Source organism: Falco naumanni, chromosome 10 (assembly GCF_017639655.2).
Source record: "Falco naumanni isolate bFalNau1 chromosome 10, bFalNau1.pat, whole genome shotgun sequence".
In the NCBI taxonomy this organism is placed as follows: Eukaryota; Metazoa; Chordata; class Aves; order Falconiformes; family Falconidae; genus Falco; species Falco naumanni.
The window spans coordinates 17665557-17688850 of NC_054063.1; the positions used below are offsets into that span (position 1 = coordinate 17665557).

A 23294-nucleotide genomic window follows, 5' to 3' on the forward strand; every position below is an offset into this window, starting at 1 on the left:
ATGTAACAACTGCTTCTTTCAGAATAATTACAAATATGCTGAACTGTGTAGCATATAGATTAATGTACTGATTCAGCAATGCATGTGCCTGTTTAGCTGTTTAAAAGCTAAAGCTAGGAGTAAATTGCCTAGACAATTATAATTTTTCCATCATTTGCCAGAAAACTGGTAAAGCTTTGTGCAGAATCAGTTACACAGACTTCTTGCATCCCTTCAGAGATCTTAAAAAAATCCATATACATAGTTATCATTCTGTGATCCTCTCCATTAAATTACACATTATTCACCCTCAAATCTACCTGTGAAATCAGTCACTGCAGACTATTCATACTTCCTACAGAATAAAAGCCTAATAAGGAATCAACCTCTAAACATAAAGCATCGTTAAAAAAACCCGACCTAACGTCAATGATCATAGTTTTGAAAGTGTCCTTGCACAGAGTATATATCAGTACCATTTGTAAGCTATTGTTTAACAATTTGCTAAAAGCTTATTCTTAAGTAAACAAACAGTAAGAAAAATGCGCTTTGAAGACACAGATAAAAATGCACATTATTTACTTCAGAAGTCTGCAAAGCCTGTTCTTTCTTGGTTACAATGTGACAAAGCGATGCAACTATTTAAATTCAATCACTATGGGAGTTCAATGCACACAACAAATAAAAGCTGCATATTACATCCTCGCCCAAATGCGAAGGCCAGCTCTGCAGCAATAAATGTTGTAGCACCAGTAAATACTTTGAAAAAAAAACATATGACCCTGAAGAAGAAAAAATAAAAATAAATAAAAAAAAGTAGATCTTACAGACAAGACTTGCTCAATCCATCCTGAAAGACCTATTTTTAAATACTGAGTTTCACAGAATCACAGCATCGCTTTGTTGGTCATCAAAAGGTTGTGGGGGGAAGAGGAAAAAAATCCCAAATTGTGATAGTGTTGCCAACTGCCCAGTAACCTAAAAAGGAGTACTGACTATTTAAGGACAACCTAAAATATCAACCAAAAATTTTCCAAAATAACAAACATGAAGACATTTTTGGTATGAACAAAGAGAGTATTTAAATATACGTTTTTTATAAAGTAATTTATACTGCAATAACGTCCATTGCTTATCTTTTGTATGACTGTATTTACAGTGCATTTTTGGAAATAATTAATGTCAAGCCAAAGTAATTTGCTTTATTCCCCATAGTTTCTAAACAGCACTAGACCACTGATATTTCTAATTGCAGAAATAGTTGCATAAAAAGTCATTAAATTTGGTGATTCTGTAAAAATATTTAGAAGACCACAGAACTTACAGCCTACAATAGATATTGAAATTAACCTCAATTTCAATTCACTAATGCAAAGAAGAAAAACTCCCATATTTCTCTGACAGTGTATTCCAAAATAAAAAAAGAACAAAGAGAAAATTCCCAGCTAACCTGAACATTGTTCTTTCTAACTGCTTTCGTAAATGCTGCATGAAATTTTAAAATAGAGCAAGTGAAGTCCATCATTGGTGTTAGCCCACTGAACTTGCTGCTCAGAAGCATCACACACTTTTTCCAAAGTAATTTCTACAAAGGGAACATCACTATTTCCCCAACAGAGCACTGAGAATCAAAGTGCAGGATCTCCTACCTCGATCAAAAAGTCTCCAGTTCTCAGGCCAGCTTGCCATGCTACTCCCCCTTCATCCACAGATTCCAGGTACTGCAAAGCAGGAAAGGCTGGAGTTGGGGTGAATTCTTCAATTGGTGTGTCAGCTTTAAAAATAAATACCACATTAAAAAAAAGAAAGTTACGGAGTGCTTGCAAATACCACTTGATTAAAGGCCTGCTATTGGCCATTTAAATTTATGGTTAAAAAATGGTGGGTGCTAAAAGTAAGAGGACTCTGCCTCAGAGGATATCACGATGCTGGGAAAAGAGTGCAATCTCTCTGCAATAGCAATCCACAGGTCTTCAGAGAGAGAAATACATGCTGCTTTACTGACACAAACCAAATCAAGCTGTATGAGGCAATAGCTGGATTCTGAGTATTCCAGTATATTCAGTTTTAGTTTGAGTAACCCTTTTGTATGAAACTCTGGCAACATTCAACTCAAAATGAATTATGTTCTGTAGCCAGAAGAGAGCACCTGGCCAAACTGGGGGGATGCAGTGAATGGGAAAGGATGAAAACTGAGTTTTTCTTCTAGATTTAGATGTATATCACATAGAAGCTAGCAGAAGAAATCACTTTTTAGGAGAGGAGGCACAGCAGGCCTTGTAACAGCCCCCTCCCTCTCTGTGTCACGTACACATACAAGCAGAAAAGTCCTTGGGTCTTTCACCTGAGGTGCCCTCGCTGTTACAGAGAAAATCTGAGGATAATTGTTGGGCTTACACAGAAGGAGCAACCTCTGCTCACTGCACGGACAACTCGTGCCAGTGGGTTAGCTAAAAGGTAGCGCTACTGGCTTTGTTAGCACAAGTCCAAAAATTTTTACTTAGCTAAAATTAGAAAAGCTTTTACAACACTGAAAATCTATGGTGGCACTGGTTTAGGGGTGGGGAACCAGGGAAAGCAAAAACGATGTCCCAAGAATGAAGGTATGGAATAATTTTCATGCTCAAGCAAGGCAAGGGAGAACCCATGTAAAATGAGGGGGAGCAAGAGATGGGACATACCATCATTTTTTTTTTTTTAAATACAAAAGGAGCAAACTGGACTGAAAAGTTAAAAAGCAAAGCATTAAATAGAATGCTTTTTTTAACTCTTGAGAATGCCATTATTACAGATTTTAGTCTACAGAAAAGTAACATGCAGTTTAACATATGAACAGCTTTTAAAATGAGCACACTACAGGCCATGCAACATACGTGCAGCTTCTGAAGATATAAAAAAAGATCATATTTTCATACTAAAACTGCACCAATGTCACCTTGCAGAAGATCCACACCTATTTTAAACAAAACATCACTCTCTTGTCTATTTCTATTCGTAGACCTATTTAAATAGACTGACATTTGAAATAAAGAAGCAGGTTTTATAAGGGAAGCAGGTTTCCCATAGTTAGGTAAACTGCATAACAAAACAGATTAATGACAAAATATTACATATACCAACACAATAAAAATACAGACAAAACTTTCTCCCCCCCAAAATGATTATACAGTGCTTCTCCTATGTAAAAATGCAAACTGCTTCAGACAGAAGCCACTAAAATCCGTCTGAGTAGTATAGCATACAGAGAATCCTGTTGTCTAGCAACCAAGTGCACCAAGAATAATTCCTGCTTATATTCAGAGATATATAAATTTCTTCATGCCAGTGCACATCACACACACACACACACACACAGAAGCACATACCTTTTGCCCCTCTGAGCACAAATCCAAATCCTTCATTGTCTTTTTTCTGCAGGACCACTGCCTTTTCTTCTATTATGCAGTCACTGTAGAGAGAATTCCGAGGATAGCGACCATTATTACATCCCTTCATCACCACTGTAGTAGCTGCTCCTCCAGTGTGCAGGTTCATCATCATCACAGCCCGTTAATCAAATAATATTGCAGTAACCAAGCATGGGAAAATATAGAACAAATAGTAGCGAGGGGAAGACAAAGACTAAGCTTAATGATAAAAGAGAACATGACAAAGCAACTTAAAGGGAATAAAAAAGGCAGAAAGGAAAAAGAAAGAAGAAGAAATCATGCATGGTGGTTTGTATTCTATATGAATGACTGAATGAACATGTGATCATGTAATCTGTGGGCTAGCTAGGACTCTAAAAGGAAAAAAAGTAAGTGAACTGAACGACAGTATCATTAATAAACTCCTCAATCGTGGATGTACCAGATGCATCTTCTAGTGAAGCCAAAATGAAACCAACCAGAAGAAAAATGAGGCAGCATTTTAAATTTAAAGATAATAAATTATGATTTTCTATTAGCTAACTAAAAGGCACAAATATATTCTGAAAGCTATGCCTTGCATCAAAAGCCCTTTTTCAATCCTATTGAATGTTGCATGCTGCAAGAATCCCACATGATCATCTGACAGCCTACAATGCTAACAACGTGCAGCTGCCTTGGCGTCATCAAGCACAAATTTCCACAGCATCAAGAATCTGCATAATTGAAATAGTAACAAGGCATGCACAATCAGGAAAACACATTTCTAAGGAATATTTCCTATCTTCTGATAAACAATATTATAAAACAAGGAGATGGTGTAAAGGACTATTTATGTAAGCAGTATGTCCTTAAAGAGAAAGTAGCCTTAGGAATCTTACTGTCATTGGCTAAGAAAAAAGTAGACAGTAGATGAAGAAAATGTATAAAATCCACACTAAAATGGGACCTTTCACATACAGGGAATGATCTGTAAAAGCCTTGAGTTGTTTAGCGGGTTTCATGAAACATTAGGTTACTAAAAATAAGCTCAAAGTAAAAAAAGAAAAAAACCACCTTTTGAATGCTCTTTTCGGTATAGAACCATTACACAGCACATGTTGCAAGACATTCTTCTGAATAAAGACAGTGTCAGGGGTTAAGTATTCATGAATCATAAGCAGTGCAAAACATGCTGCTAGGTTGGCTTTAAAATACCTACAAAACTATTTCAGATAGAAACAAGTATGAGCAAGTTTGCTTTTCCTAATTTTTTACTAGCCAGCTACTGTTACCACAGGTCTTGTACAGAGTCTGGTCACTAAAGCACTCAGCACAGTGAGACCGGATCTGCTTCAGTGCCATTAAGAATCCAGCAAGGGGAGGAGGAAACTAATTAAAGAAAAATTGGCGTGACCTTTGTATATAAAGCTCTGAACAAAGACAAGGATGATGATATCAGGACACCAATGGACAGCCTCCAAACTCCAGATCTTCTGTGTATCACAGATTATCCTTTTGGTGACTTTCCAACTCTGAGGGATGCAACTTTGTGTTACTGCTGAAGTGGTAATGGAATTACATCATCCAAACTACAGAGTATTTAACACTACACATGAATTAAAACTACCACAATGGTGACTTTCTGAGCAACAGATGATGTCCATAAGTAACACCAGCTTTTGAATACTGTCTCTCAACTTATTATTATTTACTATATAAGTCAGAAATTGCTTTTTCTTACAATCAATACCCCTTCTAGGGAAAGGATATTATAAGTGCCTATTTCTTGAGAAAGCTGAACGCACTCCTGTCCAGGGATATCAATGTGGGATGGAATATGTAACGCCCAGAGCCCACACACTTGCAGTGAAGCCCTCCATCAATGTCCTAATGTTATAGAAACTGGCTGAACCTACAAGCATACTGGCTTATTTTCTTCATTTCACCACTCATGTTTTCAAGGTGGGGCTCCATACTTTATCCACTGAAGAGCCAAGAGTAAAGCTATCTCCAGCCTTTCTCTTAATACACGGTCAAATTAATAAAACCCATTTCTTTCAAGTTTCCCTGTAAACAATCAATAGCTTAATAGAAGTCAGAAGGCTACTTTTGAGAACCCAAGCACAGAAAGTGTTTGGTTCAAAGAACACCCCTCTGCTCCCCTACACAAATCCCACACTCAGCTCAATTCATTAAAATAACAAATTCAGAAGCCTGTTAGCTAGGCACCTCATCAAACCTTGCTCTGATTCTGTCATTTTTGTTGACAAAACCAAATAAATCCATAATATTATTCCTTAAAACACTGAAGGCTTAAGTTCCAAAAGCAGTGCTCAAGAAAATTTGGGATCATAGAATCATTAAGGTTGGAAAATACCTTTAAGATGAACAAGTCCAACTGTTGACCCAGCACTGCCAAGCCTGCCACTTAACCATGCTCCTAAGCATCACTTCTATGCATTTCTTCAAAAACCCCAGGGACGGTGGCCCCACCACCCCCTGCGTAGCCTGTCCCAGTGCCTGACCACCCTCCCAGTGACGACATTTTCCCTGACACGCAACCTGAACCTCCCCTGGCGCCACCTGAGGCCGTTCCCTCTTGTCCTGTCGCTGTTCCCTGGGAGCAGAGACCAACCCCTGCAGCCCACAGCCCCCACCAGGCAGCTCTCGGGAGCCATCAGGTCCCCCCTGACCCCCAGCCCCTTCCCCAGCTTTGTTCTCCCTCTCTGGACACGCTCCAGCCCCTCCATGACCCCTGGCACGAGGGGCCCAGAGCTGAGCCCAGGGCTCGAGGGGCGGCTGCCCCAGTGCCCAGCACAGGGGGACAGGCACTGGCCCTGCTGGTTCGGCTACCAGCCAGGAGGCTGCTGGCCGCCTTGGCCACCTGGGCACACTGCTGGCTCACATCCAGCCAGCCATCAACCAGCACCCCGAGATCAATTCACCTGATCAATGTCAGCCATCTACACCTAAACACAAGTCACAGCGCCCTTTCACAGTCACCTAATGAAACAGGCATTAAAACAGGCATTAGCAAGTCACACACCTTCCTAATGTAGAGGTCTATGACTGTTCAGATTAAAAGTACAAAAACCAACTAAGATTTTCTTATCATGTACAGCACATTTATTGCATAAACTACCCAGTTTTAAACTTCAATTTAGACATTGAAAATGGGAACACTAAACTGCCAAAATTTTACAAAGTTTTGTGTTTTACGTGCAAGGGGGAGGGGAAAGGGAGGGGAAGGAGAAGCGCAATATGAATTTTTGGTAACAAAATACACAAACTGATCCCTATTAATTGACATACGTAAATACTTGTATTTACAGCTTACTAATATACTTTAGTCTTGTGCTACATAAGGAGAACTCCATCACAGACTGTAAAGCAAAAATGTAGGTTTGAAAACATCAGACGTGTAGCCATTTCTTCTCATTTACATGCTAGCAGAAGGGGACCTGCAATAATCTTATGGTATGAGCATTTCAAACTTGTTTAAAGCAATCACAGAAAGCAAATTGATTCTCTACACGCACCCCAGTGCTGCAGAGCTAAGAACCAGCAGCAGAAAAAGGATGGAAAACAAACACGCACACAGAAATGAACCGAACTTGCAACCTCCACACCACTTTTCTCCCAGCAAACTCACTTTTGCATCCCCGAGAGAAGGGGGTGGAAGAGGGGGAAAGATGTTTAACCCCTGTATGTTTGCAATATTGCTTTTTGTTTGCTTTGCCATGACAGAGTTCTCTTATCTCAATGTCAGACTGGACCTCTCCACTGAAGACTGTTCACAGTCTACCTGATCTTGGCAGGCAAAGTGCTGCCAAATGTAAAAGTAGGTCAAAATTTCTCACAACGAGCCTTCTTGGCAGCATATGTTTCATCCTGAAGGTGTTGTAAATAACTTAGCAAGAGAATGCACACAGGTTATAGCTACCAGTGACAAAGGCGACATGAAATTACAAGCCCGTTCAGAGGTCTGAGCTCAAGCAACAGCAATAGGCATTTCTTCACAGATGCTTTGAGTACAGTTTCTGGGTTTCTGGCTCTTAAATGAGGCTGAATGGGCCCTGCTATCTGCGACACACCGAATTTCCATGAGTAAAATCCTTAAGGCCCATTTCTGTCCCACCTCAAACTGAAATTAAACAGCATCCATTCCAGAGATGAGTTTTCAGAATATTACTAGTTCCATATATTATGGTAATTAAATGAGTAATTTTAAAATCAATAGCTCATTACTTAAATAGGGCACACATTACTTTGACTTTGGACTGTGTAAGTCCAAGATTCATTGCATACAAAGTTAAATGCAAAATACATGCTATCAAGTGGAGACTAGTTCTGCATGAAGTACAATCTTAAATACAGAAACTTCAGGCCAAAAAATTGGTCAGTCTGAAATCCCTTGTGCTTTATCCAAACACTAAATATTAGAAAACATACTTGCGCATCGGTTCATGTAGCTTCTCTAACATGTCAAGGCTCAAGAATTGTGCAGAGCTGTTAGATTTTCTGTAACTGTATAGTATAGACTTACTGATGGAGAAAGAGAAATAAAGGGATTTACCCATGGTCAGAGACACACCTGAGACTTGAACTCAGCACTGTTACACTCAACATAACAACCATAATTTGTGCAGACTTTTCAAGAGAGCAAGAATTTCTACTTTGCTAACAGCCCCTTACAACAATATTGGAGGAAGGAAGTAGAAATGTCAAGTCCTTCACAAAATCTGTATGAAGAAAATAAAGGCTAAAGCACAGGTTCCTGATTGAGGCAAACCCATGAAACCTAGTTTCCATTTCACAACTAGAATAACTACACCCACCCTGTCTTAAAAGCATGACTTACTCCAGAAGTTAAAATACTACATTACAGAGATGGAAACTATCAGGACTGCAGAATATGTTTAGGCAAGTTTGTATCATGTGTATCATTAGTCATTTCTGAAAAACAGCAGAGTACACACCAATGGAAATGCTCATTATCTGGAAACAAAAACGGCTATTTGGTATATTGTCGATCTCTCCCTAAGGCAGAGAAAAAATGAATTTAAATAGGAATTATTTTCCTGATTCTCTCCAAGCATGCATCACCTAGAAACATAATCTAAGTCTAACCTTTTCAGCTTTAAAAAGCTGGACTACAGCCTTCCAAGGCAGAAAAGTTATCTAACAGATCACACGTGAGATTCACACCACCCAAGTTATAATAAAACGAGTAGCCTTCTTAGCTCACAAACCATTCAGTCAGATTGGCTTGCTCTATCCTGCAGTGAGAAGCTATTATCTTCAAGTTCACTTCTTTCAGTTGGCCAAGTAAAATCCAAATCCCTTCATCAGATCTTTTTTATGGCCTCTCCTCAGTACTCTTGTAATTACAATCTCTTTGAAACATCTACTGAATTCACAGGTAGCTACATGTTAGAAAGATCAAATCACAGCCCAACAATAAAAGGGAATGCCCTTTTTTATACTTTGCCAAATGCAATAAAACAATATCTAAATCATTCTGTAAATTTACATACGATGTCTGAAAGCAGTTGCACTAATTCCTTTCAGGCTAGAATAGTTAATTTATGGTGGTTACATTCAAGCCCATAGAAGAGCATTCAGGAAATCTATTCAAGAAGAGCTCTTTACTGGATGTCCTGAAAGTCAGTCCCTGTTAGAAGCACATTAAGAATGTTCCCTCCAAACATTTCCCTTTTTGGAGGAAGTTACCTGTCATGATACCTGCAAAATGAAAATGATGCTTACAGCAAATCTTATTGTACGTTTTAACAAATTTCCAGTGGAAAAACTTTTGCTGTCATTGCTGGAAGGGATCAGCCATACTATTTAGAGTCATCTATTGTAACAACTCCAGGAAAAATGGCTAATCCCAGTAAGTAAGGCCTTCAAGATAAATGAAGGCTCTGCATGTGATTGCTCAGGTTTCTCAGGCATTGATCATCCAGACGCAGGTCTTACAGAAGAGCTTTCACAGCTCTTGTGCAACTTGTGGGACCACAATCGCTTGTTTATATACAGTCTTAAGAGAAATGATATTAAAATTGTTATTAAAAATCATGAGCTTAAAAAAAGAAAAGCTTTATTTCTCTATCTTAATTAATTTGTATTTTAAAAATAAAGAGTCAAATCAAGTACCACACACGACAAAGCAAATCTCAACATGAAACATTCAGGCAGGGGTCCTTCTAGTATAGAACATGGGAGTTTTATAATGCAGAGTCCTTCAAACCATTTCAGTCACATTTGTATTTTGGGCTACAGCACATTCCACTTACACCTGATACTTAGTAGCAATTTTCAGTTGTAATTCTCAAGAATTTGGGCAGTATAAGCCTGCACTATGAAAATATTAATATTCATTGCTCACACTATGAGCCTTGAACAAACAGACTATACAAACACATACACATGTTTTAAGTAAATAGAATATTTATCCACCTGACTTTTTAGGTTTGTATTTTTTTACCCCAAACCAGCTGCAGTTCCAGCCCCTGCTATTGCCACCAAACCATACAGAATTTTCTCCCTGTGTCTTAATATATAAATTATTTATACAAAAGGAATTATAACAACAATGACAATAATAATAATAATAATAATAATAATAATAATAATAGCAGCTATTATTCTATATAGGGTTTTTTAAATCAATTTCCAAGATTTTTTGCCAAAGATGGTCAGTATCATCACAGACAACCACAGTAACACAGAAAAGAATGTGTTCAGGGTTAGCAAATAGGACAAGTAACAAAGGTAGAACCAGGGAAGTAAATCCAGATCTAAGACAATGGTATGAGTGCACAAAAACATAACTATATGTAACAACAAAGGTTTTTTTCAGCTGATGCAGCATCTGAACTAGTCCATAAAGCTTGCTAATCAATCTCTGTGCATAGCTCAGAGTTAGCATCAGACAGGACTTCGACTTTTTTCTCCTTCCTTTTTAGAGAGAGCCACCAGAACATACGCACAACCGTTCTGGGCTGGACATGTCCTTGGAGCCCAGCGTCCTGTCTCCACCAAGGGACAAAAGCAGAGAAGGACGTATGAGACAGACAAGCACATTTGGTGCTTCCCCAAAGTACTCCAGCAGCTCCCAACCAAGCTGTGCAACTTGTTCTTTGTCTTACTGAAAACCATCGTACACTGTATTCCCATCTTCTTCTACAGTTTTACCACCACACCTTGGCACGTGCAAATTCCATGGTAATACAGGGGATTATATCCACCTTCTTCAGGATCTCTCAATCCATGTTTCTGTAACACACTTCAGTCATGCTTTCAGTAAAAACACACACACAAAAAAAGGGTTTTATTAATGCTTTCAAAATGTGTTACAAGCCCTTTAAGGTAGCAGTTTGGCATTACATGTCTTTATAACAAATTATTAAACTCACTATACACTTCAGTATCGTAACTTGATTTGCTCACTCAGCCATTCAGAGAGTCTAAGCATACTAAAGTCTAAACATAAATAACTTATGAAATAGGGGAAAGAGACTGGTGATTTCAGGACTGGTGATAACCATAAGTTTCAAATGAGTTTCAAGAGCTCCCTTAGGGTATCCACCACACCATTTGCTAGGATGAGCAGGAGGAATTATCGCCCTCCTATCCTGCCTGCCTTGGAAAGTAAACACAGCTCAAACAACAAGAAGTCTGTGCAAGCCTGACTGTTCATTTCAGCTTTACAGATGTCAAGTATTTCACTTAAAATTCTGCATTGTACAGAAGTGGACAGTGTGTCAATCATCAGTGTTAAAATTCTTGTAAAAATTTGATGACACTTTTGTATAAGGCATGTTACAAATAAGTTTCAAGTTCTGTCTCAGAACAAATGAGGTAGTCACACAGGCATAGAGGAAAGTTTTTCTGAAAACATTTTCCCATTTTTTTTCCTCTTCAAGAGCTTTAAAAACACAATATGGAGTGAGAAACGTTGATTTTCTAGGATTTTACTGAAAAGGCATTAAGTGGGGATTTCAATTGGAGTTTAATTTTCACATAACCCTTTAAAAAGCCCAACTAATCATATTATTTTGCAATCTCATTAACGTAAAAAAGGAGGTGGCAACTCTACCTTTTTTCTGAAATATATTCTCCCCTCTCTCCATTTCTCTAATTACACTAAAGCCCTGAAGTTATTTTAAGCCTACCCCAAATTTTATTTACTTTTCTGCAAAACAGCTTGGGAAATGTCCATTTTAAGACATTCTTGTCTAACAGTATCATCATTTTCAGCAATTTTGTCAAAGCATGGCCTGTTTAGCACACAGCTTTGGTAGCAGTGAAAAATCACTGACTTTACAGACACCAGCTGATGAAGAGAAAGAGCTCTGCTTTATTTAAACTGGCTGTTATTCTTCTTAATTAAGTGAATGTTGAACTGAAACCTCTCCTTATTGCCCCCATTCCTTTGATGTTCAGCTATAGCTTGCTGATTGCACTGCTGTGTACTCGCTGGAAACATGGAGCTTTTATTTTCTAAGTACTGGAGATGGGGTAAAAATTTTGGTTTATCAATTCAACTCAATTGAGTAACTAACTTCAGATGTGCAGAGTTTAATTTTAAGTGTATTTCAGAATTTATGACATTTGAAGAGTTTACAGCAGAGGTATAAACCACCTCTGCTATAGTTACAACTGTTCCACAAACCTGACAGTGCTACACTGTCAGTCTTTGCAGATGCTAGTTTAATAGAGCACACAATCTACTCAATACCAGCACTAGTTTTCAATTGTAGCATCAAAGTCTTAATTCTGAGACCTGTTATCTGTGTCCAACATGCTGCTTTTGTTTTATTTAAAAAATAGAGAAATGAGATGACACATGGGCAACAGTCTTTTCTCTAACTATGCAGCTACCACTATTTCCTAGTGCACATATTTAACCTGACATTCACTACTCTGCCGTTCACAATTTTGCCGTTAAATCAGTTGTAGTACAATGCTTTAAGGCAAATCTTTAAATCCATTAAAACAAATCTTTTGTTGATATATTTTAGTCTAAATTAAGCCTTCATTAGCCATTATTTCTCTAGAACATGGGATGATATTTTACGTCACAGAGAGCAGGCACCCCCAGCAATATCACCAGCTATTCAATTGGTATATCTGCCAATCATTCAAAATCGAGCATCCCCACCTGCACGCCACAACCTCTGAGGACGGAGCTAGCATCTGTCTCTTGGCTCAGCAAAAGAATAATAGTTTCAAAATACTTGGATAAAGAATTGTTCTGTCTGCCAGGTTCTTGGCATTCAACAGCAATACAAGGTATAGGTTCAAGTCAAAGCAGTCTAACACACATGGGACTCAAGCCCAGATCTTCTTTATTCCAGGTGAACAACTGCCACCAGCGATTGCTTGCTCTTTAGCAGGTCCCTCTTTGTAGGGTTTGACCCCACTCAATTTATAGAGAAGTACAATTCCAGCGCATCTGTTCTGTCCCAAGACAAAACAAGACATCCTCCTCCCACCAACCTTATGTTTTGCACAATGGAAGTGACCAGCTTTACTTTCTGATCTGTCAATAGTTTCTTCTTTTAAGAGGAAAAAAAGACCTATGCTGCCTGCCAGTCACCCTTACAATTTGCCTTGTAGATCAAATTCTGTAAATGCAACGTATTTATGAAAATCTGGCTGGAAAAAGGAGAAAAGAAAAAAAAAAAAAAGTGGTTTAAATCATTGCTCCCTCTGGAGGAAAGCCCACAGCACGAGCTCAACAGTTATTTGTTCCTTTTGGTCTGCCAAAACTTAAAAATGCATCACTTACAATCAGAGGCACCATATGTCAGCTTTTGCTCATCTAGTGATTAGGTGAGAGGAAGGCAGCCAAAGGTGTAGTGGGGCAGGGAATTAAAGGTCACATAGAGGAAGCTAAGTCATCGTCGTGGAGGCTAGGAGACAGGACTATAAACCAGTAACTGTTAGAAACTTAATCGTTCCTCTTTTCCCTGAAAAACAAACAGTTTAGTCTCCTGCTTTCTTCTCTCTTATCCTTGTGTCTAATTGTGTGGCTCCTGTTTCTAACTAACCTGGTATCACACCCTCAAAACTTTTTCTCAAAGTCCTCGCCTTCTGCCATTTCTACTCCTTTTTCCTATATATTTTTTTAATTTTCTCTATTCTAATTTAGAAAACTTTATTCCTCCCCATGCACAGGACACAGGCTGCTGCTTTCAGTTCTGACATTTAAATCCATCCTGTCCTCCAGTATTGGGTCAGAGGAGTTACAGAGAAAATACTGCTGAGCTTGAGAGTCTCAGTAGCTGTGCAGGTAATGGCACATCTACCAAACCATGGCCCTTGCAATCAGGATCTTCTGTACCCATAGTTATGCAGTTAGGTTTTCACTAGCACTAGAGGTAGATCCTTGAAGCTTCTCTGAAAGAGTATTTTAATTTTAAATTTGGGAAATGCTATATTTTTTTTCCAGCTTTGGTCTTGGAAAATGTGGGTCTTCCTTTGCTAATACTTTACCGCTAAAAATTTAAGTAAACTTCTAGCCCAGAAAATGTCTGATAAATTTTAGCCATTAGTTTCAAAACCATTAATTGCTAAAAGCAGGTTCTTACTGAGGTGCTTTAAACTAACTTCACTATGAAGGCAGCAAACAACTTTTAAATGTAGTTACAAATTCATGGAAACTCCTATCACCCACTGTATAATTTTGCATCTTAGTGTAATTTTAATAAACTTTAATATTGCATCTTCATGCAACTATGCTACATGTTTCAACAGAAAGATACTACAGTTCAGATACATACACCCTTTTAACCTCCTATGTTAGCAATTACTTTAAATATTTCCTGTAGTCACCAACGTAAAAAGCTCAGTTGTGGCAGCACACAACAGCAGGGGAGGCAAAGTGTGAAGTTGTTCATTAGCAAGTAAGATCATTTTCGTTAGAAATTAAATAACTGTAAATGAAAAATATCACATTTTACATCTCCACCTGTTCCACAAAATCTACAATGCCTTAATTACTGCTTAAACATATAGGTAATTTTCCAAATTGTATTAAATTATATTCTTTAAGTTAATGAGGCACCAGGTATTATAAATGAGCTACCTTCATCTTTCTGCCTTGCACATTAAGAGCAGTTCAGTGCTATCAGACTATTATACTCACAGTACATGAATTAATTCAGGACTGGCATTAGTCAAGACCAACAAAATATCTTTAGAAACAATACACACACAAAATATTTCACACAGTTTGTTTTCTACAATTTGGTCAGTGCTGACTGTTCTCTATGCACAAAAGAACCAAGAGTATCACATATGCAGAGATCTTAAATCATTAAAATCTCAATGAGCATTCAGATGTAACAACACCACTGTATCATGTGGTTATACCTATACACCTATTTCATTACAACTCTAAGCATACTTAGATATTTTTCCTACCACCTCCTGGACAAAACCTGAGATCTGTATGTATGCAAAAAAGTTAAAATACTACTGTTTTTATTCTTTCTATCAGAGGAGACAAAGAATTACGTTTAAAATCTATACCTGCAGCTATGAAGAACTGTAAAATCACCTTCAACTGTTATCAATGTATCCATCCCTAAATAAAGTCACAGAAATCATGAATTTATTCTTAAGAATGAACAGCATCCATTTTAATACCCTTACTCCAGTTCCTGCAAGAGATCAACTGAACAGTACAAACTTCACAGAAAACATTAGCACAGCGGAATTGGTGCCATCCAACAGAAACCCCAAAAAAGTCAGTTATGTCAATGCAGAAAGACCTATTCTCCATGTAACGATACTTCTCTCAGTGTTTCCCTCACTGTTCCGCAGGCCTAGGGAGAGCCAACCTGAAAATGCGGCAAGCAGGATATAAAACCCAACAACATAACCCTTACACATTCCTTCAGTTTTTGTAAAGAACCGTTTGCCAGGATTTTGCAGATTGCTGCTGACACCTGTGCGCAAGCAAGCGGCACTCGGCAAGCGCACGTGCCAGATTCCCTGAAACATGGAAACAGGGCCACTGCTAAGCATTACCAGGAACAGGTCCCTTAGCTGGCTGTCCAGCACTACACAGAACCATGGAATCACAGAATGGGTTGGGTTGCGAGGGACCTTAAGGATCATCTAGTCCATCCCCCCCCGCCAGGGGCTGGGGCACCTTCCACCAGACCAGGTTGCTCCAAGCCCCATCCAACCTAGCATGACGTAACTCATGGCTTGCAATGACCAGAATTCTACACAAGGTTTCCATTCATTTTAAATATATATATAAAGAGATTAATAACTGCATTTTTCCAGAAGGAAGACAGTCTGTTTATGTAAAATAGCCACACAAAACCAGACAGCAAACCAGATGAAAGTATTTCTGCATCAAATTGAGAGCTTCCACCAAAGAAAGTTAATTACTGTGTAACACACCTAATGCTTAAACTATTAAGACAGCACCATTTACATCACAACTGTGGGACCAAGACTGAGGTATTCAACAGCTTCTGTTCTGTGGGTTAAAAGATTAAAAAAAGAAAAAAAAATAAAAAGCACTACACAGCATGCTGAATTACAGGGGTAGACAGCTTCAGCTGTGCCAAAGAGTCCTCTGAGCTGTCTAGGATTAAAGCTTAGACTGCTCTATCCGACAGTGCAGATGACAACAACAACAGAGAATCGCTGCAAAAAACAGCTGAGAAGAATCTCTCATTTTTCTTAGGTGTTTGCACATAAATCCGCTTTTGAGGAGTTGCTTCTGTCAGCTTCTACGCTCATGAGACATGGATGCTGCCACCTGACTCCAAGTAGGAAGTTAATGAATTAAGGTTTTAATGAAGCTTTCTTACACATACCTCCCCAGACTACATAACCCAATTTTCCTCTTTTTCATCATCCAGAAAAATAGAACTAAAACCAGAAGGCAAATCAATTTGGTCTCATCATTAACTTTGTGGCAACAATCCTTTGAAAAAAGTTATTCATTATTATATACTCTCCCATGAACTTCTTAATACTGCTGTAGCCACAGGATGGCAAGAAAAGTCACCAGGAAAACATCTCCCATGCACTGATTAGCAGTGGCTAGCAAAAAAAACAAAAAGAAAAGTGAAAGTCAATTGTACTGTGAAGAAAGGGAGGACAGAATAGGCAGGAAATCTTACATTTATATTGCGTACTTCATAACTGCATTGAAGTTGGCACTCAATTATGCTATTGACTTTTGCTATTTCACTATTCTATTGGAGGTGGGAGGGAGATGATGCAATTATCGCACTAGTAAAAGTTTCCACTGTTATGTTCTAAAGTTTCCAAATCCATGAAGGCAACTGGATCATGTTTTCCACCAAATCAATTCTATAATTCCGTAGTACCTAAATTGCTCATGTTATTTTTGTCTCCAGAGTATGAAAACTAAGTTATCAGTTTATCATCAGCCACATCACATTTTAAAAGGTGCTAACGTTTTACATTTGAAATTAAACAACTAAATAACTTCATGTATTTTAATTTGATAACTTAATTTTGTCTTCTGATTTTCATGACTGAACAGTTCACTATCCTGTCTTGAGAGTATTAATGAATTCCCTCACTTCTGTTAGAAAGCAGATAAAAATGTACCATTTTTAAAGGTTTACCATGTTCTTAATTTTTTTAAAAATTTCCAACATCCATTGTACACCTTAGCAATAATTCCTTTTATTAAACTGGAATTTGACCTTGATGAAATAATTGATTTAAGGCCTAACTAGACTTGGAAGTGTTTGCTTTGCTGGTCACAATACTGCCCAGCCAGCCTAGACAAGACAGACCCAAACAAACTTTTTTTCCTAACAAACTCAACGGGATCCTTCCCCACCCCAGCTCTCAAAAACCATGTCCCATGGTTGCCTTGACCACTGCTGACCACAGTAAAGGGAATACACAAAAATCCAGAGGTGGTCAAAGCAGTCTTACATTATCCCCTCGCAACTTTGATGGCATATCTGCTCTTCAGGACAAGGGGTAATGGTTTTAAACTAAAAGAGGGTAGCTTCAGACCAGATATAAGGAAGAAATGTATTACGATGAGGGTGGTGAAACACTGGAGCAGGTTGCGCAGAGAGGTGGTAGATGCCCCATCCATAGAAAAAAATTCTATGATTCTATGATTTTTCCGTGCCTGCTTTCTGCTCCTCTATGTGGCTCTATGGCACGTCAAGAAAGGACAGCCTCAGGCCGTGGCGTCTCCTGGATTCTGACATACGGATGCTGCCTGGGGAACTCTGCCCATCTACATGCCACCTCAGCCTCCAGAGCTGCAGCCCAGGACAAATGCCCAGGGACATGTATTTACTCCTCTTCATCCCACAGGAGCTCCTGTTAGCATAAGAAACTTCACCCTCTCTCACATGTATGCCATTGCACAAAGTCTGTCCTTCCCTTCAACATTTGTTCATCTGCATCATATTAGAGGAAACTGAGTGAAAGTAATTAGTTCTTAAAAGGTTTTAATAAAATAGTAAAGGAATTCATCTAAAGGAATGTCAGCAGTAGCAGTGCATGACAGCTGCAAGAGACAACATCATCTTTGCATAACAGAATTAATGTATCCCATCAGCATTTAAAGCAGAAAATACATTAGACCTGGTAGACTCAAATATTATATTTCTATGATATTTAATGTCTATTTGTACTTGCAAGCAGGCCTTTCTACATATTAGTAAGTATCCTACCCATCTTCCTGAAGTATTAACGTATGGATAACTGATCTCTTATGCAAAACTGAAATAGGATTTAATGAACCTCCATTACTCAAGCTGCACATTTTCCTAAAGATGAAAAATGCCAAGTACAATGTATTTTCCTGCATGTGAGTAAGCCCATTAATACAGATTTCTGAACAGAATGTTTCTACTCAGCAGTTTTGGCCCTTTGGAAGGGGGAAGGAAAAAGAGAAGGGAGCAGACACTTCCCTTCACTCCCCCACATCATCGCCAGAAAGGAACTGGATCAGCTTTGTTAATATTTTGGTTTCAAAGCTATTAGTACATAGGCACAATCGCTTCTGACAAATGTTTATTAATCTGTTTTACTATATTCTTCCCCTACTTTGATAGGAAATGATACAAGAGAAAGTAATCAAAGCAGTATACATTTGGAAATATCAAGAATTGCTGTTAGTCTGACATTGTGTTTGCCTCTTTTAACAATTCCCCTCCCTGAAGAAGTCCATGCTAGGAATTAAACCTGTACATACTAACAAGACATACTAATCTCCTAGCCAGATTCTTAAATGCAAATTCTTTTTCTCTAGCAGCAATACATAAGCACCAGTAAAATTACCATTTAGATGTGCAAAAAGCTGATTTGTAGCCTCAGTCATATATCTGAAACACAACTTTGTGTGCTATTAGGGTTTTAGGACAGCAAGTCCTCAAACTATTTTGTTTAGGAAAAAAGTATCAGAGAACATTTCACCATATGTCATGTTTATAAAGGATGAAAAAGGAAGTTTACCTTTCATCATGGCATATGTTCTGTAAATAAATCATTACAATAAATTATTATATGCACCTCAGAGAAACAAGTTTTAACAAGTTTTTTTCTTTTCCAGCAACTAATTAGGTCTGGAAGCTTGGACACCAAAACTTTTTTTTTTTTTTTTTTTTTTTTTTTTTAGTTTTCCAAGTGTTATTTTATGAAAACTCTAAAATTTTTGCTACTTAAAAGTATGTTAAGCAAGTCTATCTTTGCACTGTATTTCTTGGAATTTTCCCTTAATTCTATCCTCTCCTACCCTTCCCTCTCCACTTCCATGATTACTCTTCAAAACGGCTCCACAGGGTTTCAGATTCTCTGTGGAAACTAACCTTCAGTTTTCTTCAAAACTTCACTTTACTCAGAAGCTACCAGAACTCTGTTGATTTTCCTCTGACTGCTCAGATATCGATGCCTGGATCAGGGACAATTGCAGACACACTTTATACCTAATTTCTCAATAATAAGACTGTACAAAAATTATCATTTTATCTGATAAAAGTCTCCTGCTCAGCTGTAGTCCTGAATGAGATAATGTAAAATTTTTTGAGAGCTTTGCTGTTGCACTATACAAGCCCAATAACTTAGAAGGTAAAAAAAAAAAAACAACCAACAAACAGCAACCTCCCCCACTTCCCCCCAAAACTCATTCACACTTTCTGTGACTTCCCAAAAGCAGAGAGCATAATCTGTTCGTCCCCAACAGCTCACTGGTTAAAATACATACTTAAGCACCACTGAGACCAGGTTCATGCCCTTGGTCTGAGCCGTCCTGCTTTCAAAACAACCTTTCTAAACAACAGGGTATTGCCTATTTCAGAAAGGCAGATGGCATTGTTCACTCCCAAGAATGGACCTGAATTTTCTTGGGAAAAGGACAACAAAAAATCCAAATGCTATAGAATCAGTAGCTACCTCCTCCCCGCCCCCCCCCCCCCCCTCCCCCAGCCCCAAATAATAAAAATAAATAAAAACTAAAAAATGAAGAAAGCTTTTCACAGAACTGTCATTTTCTAATGAAAAAATCTCTTGTTAAAAAGTAGCAGTACGTTTCCAAGTGGGACTACTTGGTATCTCTTAGGCAACGTGCTGTGGCCATAGCTTCTAGCTGTACAGAAACAACCCATCCATTAATGCTGAAACACAGAGACAAAGCTATGAATTTTACAGAATAATGATCACTCACAGAGTCTTGCAACAGGCAACTCTGCTCACTGGAAATGTAACCGGTAACCAGTGAGTTTACCCTGCAGAACGGGTATGTGTTTCCAGACTAACAGCTTCTCTTGACAACTTTATCATTATTCAACTGTCCAGTCAATCACATCATTGTCCAACAGTGCAAAGCTCTGGTAACTTGGCTGATCATGGCAGGAGAATATGCAAGATGCTCAAATGGGGTTCTTCTATTTCTAAATCACAGCAGCAAGAGCCGATGCCCCATAGCACACCAGATACAGTAACAGGAAGATTCAAGCCACTGAGGCGGGATGATTGTATCTGACCCACAAGCCTGTGCTTCCTCCCACCATGTCATCAAACCGTCCCTCTTCATCCAACATTGCGCCACTCCTCTAAATCATAACTCAAGAGACCACAGATTTACTTTTTTTTCCCAATATTTATAGGCTGTATGCAGCAGACAAGCAGCAGGCCCCCTGCCTTTCAGTGCTCTGCACACCAGCTGTCAGGAACGCAGGACATCTTGGGCATCCAAACTGCTTCAGCTGACTTGAACTCCATCCTCCTTCCTCAAATTGTTTAACTGACATAAAAACTATGCAGGACCCTCAGAACAAGGATTAAGATCACATAACAAAACCAACAGTTAGCATATTTTCTTTCTTTTTTTTCATAGTGTGCTACACGGAAGTCTGCCATCATTACTTTACACATTTCAGAATTCTTCTACCAAAAAGGTGTTTTTCTTGAAAACAACAACAAAAAAAACCAACCCCAAGCTGTAATTAGACAGTCAGGAGAAAAGCTTAAGTCCAGGTTACCACCACAATTTTCTCAAGAAGACACCAACAGCTAACAGGTTCTATGCTCTAGAAATCATCCTTTCTACCAGAAGTTGGCTGTACATCTAATGTATACGCACGTGGGACAAGAACTTACTTAAAAATCATGAATACTCAGCAGAAACTGCAAATAAATTATATAATTTCTAAATTCCTCATTTCTAACAGCCTATTTTCTACTTAGGATCTAAAGATACGGTTCAGAACAACAAATTACAGAATTTTATTTTGGTTTTCTTGTCAGCAAGTATGACTCTGTGAACAGATATAAAACGCCTGATCTTGTGAAGTATCCAACAACTTAAGTGGTCCTTGACTGTAGAAGCAGCTGGAATATACTGCTTCCGTGAAATGCTGATCTCTTTCACCACTCATGAAAACAAAATAGTGATACTCATTACGCTTCATTACTCACTATTTTTGTAGACTCATCCCATATGAACAAAAGTAAGCTGTGATAAAAAACAATTTAGATATAGAATGATATCTTGAGAAGCTCTGTTTAGTAATCTGCTTCCCTCTTCTCCCCAAAAGTCTCCACAAAATTGACAATTAAATAAAACCCAGAAAGGGTTTGTAAAGAGACTGCAACCAAAAAGAAAAATTCTTACCTTGAAGCATCAAAGCTGTCATAGGATCCAACTGTGTAGTGTCTGAAGAGTTTCTTTGTTCTATCTGTTCGAGTTTCTGTACAAAGAAAAGAGAACTTTTAATAATACTCCTTTATTTCTTAATCAAGTGCTGTTTGCAATTTCAAAATGGGTTTTCTGCTATACGTCAAGAACAGAAAACTTATGGTACTACATAGAACCACAGAATGGCTGAGATTGGAAGGGGCCTCTGGAGGTGACCTTGTCCAACCCCGCTGTTCAGGCAGGGCCACCTACAGCTGGTTGCCCACGACCATGCCCAGATGGCTTTCAAGTATCTCTAGGGAGGGAAACTCCACAACCTCCCTGAGTAGCCTCTTCTAGCGCTCAGTCACACCCACAGTGAAATAGCATTTCCTTTTGTTCCCTTACAGTGAGTTAACATAGTTTCAAAGCATTTTGAAAAAAAAAATATTTTACTTTGGAATTGAGACATTCTTTTATCATATCATATACACATCAAGTGAATAAGGGTAACTTCTTGCAGATCACGTATCATATAATTCACAAGTTTTAAAGTTCCACCCACATTCTCAGTAGCAAAACCTTTCAAGTCCAGTCTTTGGTTCTTTATAGCTTGGACTAAGAGGCAAAATACAAGAAAGAAAGAAGAAAAATCAGTAACAAGTTTCAGAAAGGTTGGGAAAACAGCCAAAAGAACACAAACCAGTGTTTTTTGTTTAAACTCACGCACATATGAATACAAAACTAGAGCTATTTCTATGATTTTATGAGACATATGGAAAATGGGGTAGGGGGAAAAGTAGCTGTCCACATTCATCGCCATCAATCAGATCTCACAGGAAATAGTGCTATGAAACATGAAGAACAAAGGATTAAGATACAGCAATATATCTGCTAAAAAGCCATTTAAAACCTGAAATACATTAACATTTTGTATTTATGCCTTTTCTTAAGAAAAAACCCATCCATCCCACTGAAGCAGTTCCCACATCTAGTGGCTGCAGCATGAATTCGATCTCTAGGGCTATGAACATTATGTTCACAAGTATTTCTACAATTCACCAAGATGAACACTGGTTTAATATGGGTACAACAGTTAAAGCACTTAGTTCAGAACCGTATCTGTAGAACAACACAGCTAAACTCTCTTCCTCTAGGATTGGAAAGATGCTCTTCTTTATTGGTTTCAATGGGTACCTACAGGAGCACCAATAAATCAAGCACATGGTAAAGATGCAGAAGCTACTCCAGAATTTGGTTGCTTCAGTTTGCACAGCAAAGAGCATAAGCTAAAAGGCTTTCACTTTATGTATGTGTATGTATAACTACATAAAAAAATTGCACTTCTAGGGAAGGACAAAAGGATTGTAGAGGAGGTAGGAATTCATTGTCACACTCTTCTTCAGATTGACAGGAAAACACACAGAAACTTACTTCCAAAAAGGCATTCAAATGAAGTAAATCTTTAACCAAAAAAAAAAAAAAAAAGATTTAAAAAAAAATTGAAAAAGAAACCTTCTTTGGTAGTTTTATGTATCGTAGTAATTGTTCAAACCTATCAATTTTCCAAGTCTTACTCAGCCTTTACCACAATATTTCAGCGTATTCATTTTTCCTCAGGCGAGTATCTTTAGTGCAGCCCCTTTCTACATGTTTTTTTTCATTCAAGGGAAGATACTTATGAAGAAACTAGTTTTTGAGACGGGAAAAAAATCTTGCCTAAATATAGCTTGGTCCTCAAACGCTACCACATTAAGTTAGGGTAACAGATA

The 23294-nt window shown here is 38.3% G+C and overlaps 1 protein-coding gene across 9 annotated transcripts in view; it reads right to left on the reverse strand.

The window, feature by feature from the left end:
- SHANK2 (SH3 and multiple ankyrin repeat domains 2) overlaps window positions 1-23294 on the reverse strand; it is a 354480-nt gene that overhangs the window by 137290 nt on the left and 193896 nt on the right. For all 9 annotated transcript variants that reach the window (XM_040608429.1, XM_040608432.1, XM_040608431.1 and 6 more), the window contains 3 exons: window positions 21520-21595; window positions 3345-3427; window positions 1629-1753 (listed from right to left, as the gene is read on the reverse strand). In XM_040608429.1, the coding sequence (XP_040464363.1) occupies window positions 1629-1753; window positions 3345-3427; window positions 21520-21595 (284 nt within the window). The remainder of the gene's footprint in view (window positions 1-1628; window positions 1754-3344; window positions 3428-21519; window positions 21596-23294) is intronic.